General features: G+C 34.7%; 1 protein-coding gene across 1 annotated transcript; it reads left to right on the top strand.

The window, feature by feature from the left end:
- The first annotated feature begins 4,274 nt into the window (after positions 1-4,274).
- Positions 4,275-5,966, top strand: LOC129753318 (uncharacterized). Its single transcript, XM_055749118.1, has 6 exons — positions 4,275-5,128; positions 5,204-5,358; positions 5,417-5,482; positions 5,529-5,629; positions 5,691-5,796; positions 5,863-5,966. The coding sequence occupies exons 1-6, from the start codon at positions 4,275-4,277 to the stop codon at positions 5,964-5,966; spliced, it is 1,386 nt and encodes a 461-aa protein (XP_055605093.1).
- The last annotated feature ends 1,941 nt before the right edge of the window (positions 5,967-7,907 follow it).

The following is a 7,907-nucleotide window of genomic DNA, read 5'->3' as shown; positions in this document are numbered from 1 at the left end:
TTTGGTTGCTTGGGTAAGTATGTAGCAAATTCATCAAATACAAAGTAAATACAAAATCTTCAATTTTTATCGAGTTTACCGGAGTAGAAAATAAATCTGATTTGAACTGCGATCTTAATCTTTTACTTTTATTTACATGTTTGATAAATTTTCACCAATGTCAAATATTCTTATGCTTGTGGTTAAAAAGAATTAGCTTATTACTTGTTATTTTTAGTAGATATAAAAAATTCTCCAAGATGAAACCTCCAAAATCCTTGTTTTATTTTCTAGAAAAATTGTAAATTCTATTCTAGGACTTATATTTTCGAAAGTAAGTATCATGAATAAATACTAACTATTAATGTTAAATAACAAAACCTGAATAATTATAAAGAACCAACATATTTTTTACTATTTTTTATGTATGCATTGGACCTACGCGATGTTATACCTTTTCATCTACCAATCTTGGTCATACCCTAGGACAGTTAAACAGAACAAAAATCGCTTAAATGTCAAATTGGTCTGATTAAATCATCGACCAGTGTGCAGGTATCAAATTTTGAATGATCATTATAAAAACTTTTTTTAAAGTCTTTGTGAGAGAGTTTTGCATTGCATAGGGGGATATTTTTTTATTATCTGACGGGTTTGCGCCGGGGGTCTTCAGATTTTTCCCAAAATTGAAAATTTGGTTCATTTTTGCGACTTAAAAACACATGTATTTTTTCAGATTTCTAACATTTTTATTTTTTGAGTTAGCTTCGGTTAGATTTTTTTGTAAATAAAAAATAACCATTTTTCAAAGCTACATAACTCTGTTGTTTCTCAACGGAAATTATAAAATAGCACATCAAAATGCATTGAAATTTTATCAGCTTTCCAAATAGAATAGTTGAAAAAAATTAAATAATGACCTTCAACATGAAAAGTTGTAAATAAACTTTAAATGGCGTCTAAAAGTACCGTCTGCACCACCGAATATTTTGCAAAAAATACCATTGTGTAGCTCGATTTATGATGCAACTTTCATCTGAAGACACCAAAGTGGGCCATTAACACCTTGAAGAGTTATGGAAGAAGTAATGACAATAAATCTCTTTTTTTGCATCGAAAACAAACAATGGTCGAACAACTGCACTCACATATGGAGATAGCAAGCACTTCTAACAACATGGAAACAAAAGAACTTATCAAAGCCGGTAAAAAACACTATTTTTTCGTCATTTTCAGACTGTCCCTACTCGCATAACAGTCCCATATGAATTTTCGTCATTTTAGGTAAACATAAGGCTTCAACATAAAAGAGGTTTTGTTCTAGAAATTTCGAAAAAAAATATCAATTCGTGGCTGTCCTATATGAAATATACCTGAATAACAGTCCCATATGTGAAATACCACGGATTTGGTTACTTTTCAATGTTTCTCTCGGCGAAATAGTCTTTGGTTTATTGCTTTGAATCATTTAAACATTTTTTTAACTCACTTGATGTCGAATGATGCACACTAGTTTTCGAAGGCAGGTCTGAATTTCTTAGGAATGACTTCCTGAGCGAAAAACTATCGGATGCAATCAAAAATCGTAAAAAGATTAAACTTACAATGTGGAATTCATGATATTTTTTTGCAAAAGTATGTTTCTTTTTCTGACAATTGCATTTAGAAGTTCAAAAATGATCAAATTTAAGTCTTAGAAAGTAGCTTGGTGAGAAAAATATATTTTGTAAGGGACTGTCATGCTAGTAGATTCGAAAAAGGTTTCAAATATGACCGATTAACAGTCCCATAATGAAAAAAAATGGTGCTCTCGACCTTACCAATAACCTAATTTCGAAAATTTCAGGTCTAACTATTTATTATGATAACCTAGAAACGATTTTCGTTTATGCTGAAAGTGGTGGTCACAATTTAAAAATATATTCCAAAACAGAAAAAGCTGATTGTCTCGCTTGCTTATTTTTGTATATGGGACTGTTATGAAAGAAGGGGCGGTAGATTGTTGCAGCTTAACTGACTTCATATTATATCCAAAAATCTATTAACGTATTCGTTTATACCCAGTTTTGCACCAGGTCACACCAAGTTATGCACATTTTACTGTCATTTTAAGAAGTTTATGCGCTAAGTTTGCATCCGTAATTCCCCAGATTTGATTTAAAATGGACGGTGGAACACTGAGGATTCGTGTGTGAGCGATCGAGGTAGCAAAACACTGACGACGAATTATGTTCGTTCTAGTATGGTAAACCTCAAAACTGGGCGAATGTAGAAAACGAATACGGTAAAAGTATCATATTTTCATCATTTTACAGCCTGGGCTGGCCATACTGAGCTCTTTGATTATAATCAACATTTGTGCCACTTTCTCATACTTTTTTGATCAATGGGAAAGGATTTTGGTGCCCAGTGCTTAGCTCCCGATATAAAAACTATGTAAAGCACGTCTATATTTCATTTTTTTAATCACATTTTTGTGATCCCAAACACAGGGACTGAACCTTCTACTATTGGCATTGATTATGCTTCACAATGATCTATGATCGAAAAATTAATAAGTTACATAGTATATGACCAGGTTGTAAAAGCAACATTCCCATTATTAGTTATATCACTTAAACAATACGATACTCAGAATTTTGGTTAAAATTTAAAGTCAGTTTTGCTGCAAACACTCTACAAAGCACGAAAAAGTAGTGTTTTTTACCTGCTTTGGTAAGTTCTTTTGTTTCCATGTTGTTAGAAGTGCTTGCTATCTCCATATGTGAGTGCAGTTGTTCGACCATTGTTTGTTTTCGATGCAAAAAAAGAGATTTATTGTCATTATTTCTTTCATAACTCTTCAAGGTGTTAATGGCCCACTTTGGTGTCTTCAGATGAAAGTTGCATCATAAATCGAGCTACACAATGGTATTTTTTGCAAAATACTCGGTGGTGCAGACGGTACTTTTAGACGCCATTTAAAGTTTATTTACAACTTTTCATGTTGAAGGTCATTATTTAATTTTTTTCAACTATTCTATTTGGAAAGCTGATAAAATTTCAATGCATTTTGATGTGCTATTTTATAATTTCCGTTGAGAAACAACAGAGTTATGTAGCTTTGAAAAATGGTTATTTTTTATTTACAAAAAAATCTAACCGAAGCTAACTCAAAAAATAAAAATGTTAGAAATCTGAAAAAATACATGTGTTTTTAAGTCGCAAAAATGAACCAAATTTTCAATTTTGGGAAAAATCTGAAGACCCCCGGCGCAAATTGTCAGATAATAAAAAAAAATCCCCATAGGTTTACAAATTGCGCCAAACTGAGCTTGCCTTATCTATAAAACAATTGTTTTGTTTGTTTGGTTTTTATCATAAACCATTACAACTCTTTAAAAAAAATGCTGCAGAGAATTTCTATTTTCCTGACCTAGGTCATGCCATACCTCGCTAGACACCCAGCAGTGATATCAATAGAATTTATTGTTTTTCAATGACAAAAGGCAAGCCCTATTCAACATCTAATATCTTTTTGTCTAATAAGATACGAAGTTACGATTTTCAACAAAGTTGTTCAGCTGAAAATTTCCTATAGAAAATTTATAAATTGGCACAAAAACCATTAGCAGGCTCGGTTTCACAGAAGAAACGCAAATGATGTTGATTTTTTAGTAAAAATTATCATTTTTCCCATACAAACCTAAAAGTTTAAATTTACTTATGAGAAAGTTACTTAAAAATTCTGCAAAAAAACAAGGATGAGTTTTGAGCCAAAACGAAGTTTTTAAGACCCCAGGGTTTAAGAAATTCAAAAATAAACTCAAATCGACTCAGTTTAATGTCACATAGAAGGCTATTCTAGGTTCTTATGGTAACTTTAATGTTATGCATTGAGAACTTTTATAGCATTCGCGAAAATTTAATAGAATTGTGTCTTTTCAAAAAATTGAACTTTAAAAGTTGATTTGTAGCTTTTCAAGGGTGCAATAGATGGCACCGTTTCAAGTCATGTTTAACGGATTTTTCCAATAGGAATATTTAAAATGTGGCACATCTTTCTCAAGATTTTTTGTTAATGTTTGTACAACTGTTCTCTGTGTTAAAACCCTTAAACCACAAACTCAAACTATGTGACTTCAGCTAGCTAATTAGCTCAGGGAAACAAAATTTAATTATGTATGTACGAGTCTTGTCACGCTTATCGCTCACCATCTACATTGCGTAAAGAACAATTTCCCATAGGTTTGACGACTTGAACTGGGGCAAGAAAATTAGTTTCTTCAGATTTTTCCGGTGGTTCACATTTCAAAATGAAACAATACCAATTTCTGTTGAACAGGCTTACAAATCATTCGCGAAAATTTATAATAAATCTCTTTGAAACTACTTCCGCCCATGGTGTTCGCCACCTGGTCCAACTTGGTGTCCACATAGTTGAACGAATTATTTGGATCACATGTATAGTGGTTGGAATATTTGGCATGGTAGCGTTGTCTCAACGAATTTGGGATCGCTACCAAACATCACCGGTCGTCATCTCGATGGATAGAAACATGTACTTCTGGAACACCAGCTTTCCCAGTTTGACCGTTTGTTCCCACCATCGAATTGATGAGCAGAAAGTGAAACAGTACATCCAAGATCACCCGGAAAAATTTACAATCGATGGAGATGTCGAGGATTTTGAAGAATTTATAATGAAATTAGCCAACGCAACGTATGACACATTTAGTGAAATTCCCATGCACAAAACGTATGGAATCGATAGCTCGGATTATATGGAGCTGATTTCAAATTTGTCCTGGTCATTTCAACCCCAGGTCAGTAGTGGAACAACGTTGTTCCTCTATCTTCAGCCTACGGTCACAGAGTTGGGATTGTGCATATCGGTCAACTCCAGAATAGCGCAGTACAGTTCTTATCAATATTGGAGGGACCGACGTTGGGACACAACTGAAAACCATATCCCGAATGTTGTTGTTCACCCATTGGACGGTGAAGTCTACGGTCAGTTGATTAAGCTAGAGAGTTCCTACGAAGTTTACTTCCACGGGTATATGGAGGTTCCGGAGATCTCTAAACGGCGGTATTCATTCAAGGATGCCTTCTACACCACTGTGGAGTTGCTGGCACTGGAGCTCATAACATCGCCCAACGCTAGGGAGTATGGTTTTCTTAATTTATTTTATGAAAGTTAAGATATAATTTTGAGCCATCTTTGTTACGTTCTAACCCATAGGTTATCGGTTTCGCAAAGAAAGTGTCGTTTCACGCACGAAGCTGAAGTATTACAGTTCAGTCCAGTATACAGTTACAACCTTTGCCGGATCGAATGTCGCATGCGGTTGGCTGCACGAATATGTGGTTGTATTCCACACTTCTATCGCAACAATGGTAGATTTCCTATAGCAGTGTTACTTGCATATCCTAAATTTTTACTTGTTGTTCTAAGGGAAAGCTAACGCAAAGTACCGGATATGTAATTTTGATGGTTATCACTGCCTTAGAAAGAACTCAGGTGAGACCCGAATCTAACATTTGAAAACTTGAACAAATACTTTCTAATTGTGTTTCAGACATATTATTGACTTTACCACCCAGCACCAATGTCGAATGTAACTGTCTGCCAAACTGTGACGATTCTAACTTTTTCGTACAAGCTTTTGTATGTCATTTTCTTTAATTAGCTCGAGAAGTTCCTGTATGTAATTTGTTCTTATTTTTAGCGTTCAAGAGAGTGGTTCTTAGGAGCAAATCTTCAATGGGGTTTAACTGACTATCCAAAGATGCAGTTGAATAGAGACATCATTTTTGGTTTATCGGATGTCTTTGGTAATAACAATTTTATTCAGTGATAAAAATATACTAAATCAACTTAAACAATTCGAACAATTTCAGTTTATATCGGTGGTCTCGGTGGCTTTTTCCTGGGTTGCAGTTTGATAACATTCACCGAGTTCTTGTTCTTTTTAACCTGGCGTCTGTTCAAACGACAAGATTAACTAGTAGCGCCGGGTGTTACGCGATTTGAGCGCAACCAGCTGTTCCTTGCACGTTGCACGCTTTGTTTCGTTGGTCTGGAGCAACTTTCGTAGCCGAACGATTCTGGCAGTGTTGTGATTCTTTTTGATTACCAGGTTCTGTTCCCGTTTCTCCAGGGAACGCTGCAATTCATTCAAAGTGCCTTCTCTCTCATCGAGCTGGTACTCACGCGTATAACTAGCTGCGGATAGTTGATACGGTGAGGCTACGTTGGGGCAGGTGATACGGTTGCGGAATTGATCTAGAAACAAAAAAAAATCAAACTATGGTTCATCTGTGTGTATAGTTGCAATGTTAAAGACTTCAAACTCTATCTTTAAAATCATAACGAACTATTGGATTCTAGTTAACTTGTAGATCAATATAACAAACTTGAAAGTAAGGAAATATTGTACTCAATTCATTCTAACTTCATAGGATGAAATTCTGTTTTGAACCCTCGTCAAATTTCAATTTTTAACAATCTTCAACTACCTTTTTACACATGATATATGTAAACCAAAATGCTTATAAAAAAGGAAAGAAAGCCACAACTTTTTCACCTTTATTCTTCGAAGTGAGTCGATCGATTGCTGCCTTGTGCTCCTGCACCAAACAACGAAGTTTCTCATGGCGTATATGTTCAATCTCGTGAATAGCATCAACACGTTTTTCGTTGGAAGCTAGTTCGGTGAGTTGCAGTTTAGATTCCTAAAATTACATGAATTTGTAGGGAATGATCTAGTGTCAATATATTAAACGTTAAGTAGCATGAGAAAAGACACAAAGCGAAATCAATAAAAGAAAATCAAGTGTAACCTCACTTACCTCACAGCGTTTCTGCAGCACCTCCAGTTGGCTTTGTCGATTCGAAATAGAACCCTTCAATTCCAGTATGCGTCTGTCTAGTTCTTCCTTCTTTTTCTTCACGGCCAGAATTGATTCTGAAATGAGTTTGCATTTATGCTTCTGAATCAGAGTTTCATCTGTTATTATATGGTCCGTAGCTCGAACAAATAAAAAAAAATGCAAGAGCTTGCCATACGGAAACGACACGTGTTCTTACCGGTCATTTTCGACTTTTCAAGATCGGTTTGTTTGATTTTATCCAAGAAACTAGATTGTCTTGAAGCCATCGCTGTGACACTCGCGAGCAAGTATAATCAAAGCACTATTTAAATTGATGTGTTGCGCGTGTAGTCAATTTAGGGCCAGCTTTTCATCGAAGTAAGCTTGTGACGATTTTGACAAGAACGGTCAACTTTGATACCAATGGCGACCCTCCACGTGGGCTTGAGTTGATGTTCCACAGTTAATTTGATGAGAGAACAGAGAGTTAAAAGAGTTCAACGCCAAAATTGAGATAACGCTCTTTTGACATTACATATTACAATGTAAAGAAGACAAAGCATGCTTTAATGTGAACATTCGAAAACTAATCTGAAGATTTCTGTTGACAATGAAAAAAAATCATTCCAACGGTTGTTGAATTTGAAAATTGACTCAACTCGTACCATAAGAAATATATCCGCTTAACAGTCCCGTATGTGAAATACCTCGGATAGTTTTCTTATTATATTTCTTTCGATGAAAAAATCTTTGATTTATCGCTTTAAGTCAATTAAAAAATGTTCAACTCACTTGATGTCGAATTTTGCACACTAATTTTTGAAGGCAGATTAAAATAAAGGAAGTAATGTCTTCCTGTGAGAAAAACTATCACAAACAACTAAAATTCATGATAAGGTTCAACTTACAATGTGAAATTCACGATATTTTCCCACAAGTATGTTTCTATTTTTTTAAATGCATTCAGAAATTCAGAAATTATGATCAATTTTAAGTCTTGGAAAGTAGCTTGATGAGCAAAACGTATTCTGTATTGGACTGTTATGTGAGTATATTTGAAAAACGTCTCGAAT

Source organism: Uranotaenia lowii, chromosome 3 (genome assembly GCF_029784155.1).
Source record: "Uranotaenia lowii strain MFRU-FL chromosome 3, ASM2978415v1, whole genome shotgun sequence".
Taxonomy (NCBI): domain Eukaryota; kingdom Metazoa; phylum Arthropoda; class Insecta; order Diptera; family Culicidae; genus Uranotaenia; species Uranotaenia lowii.
Note: the sequence above shows the minus strand (reverse complement) of the source record. Positions and strands in the feature narration are given on the sequence as shown.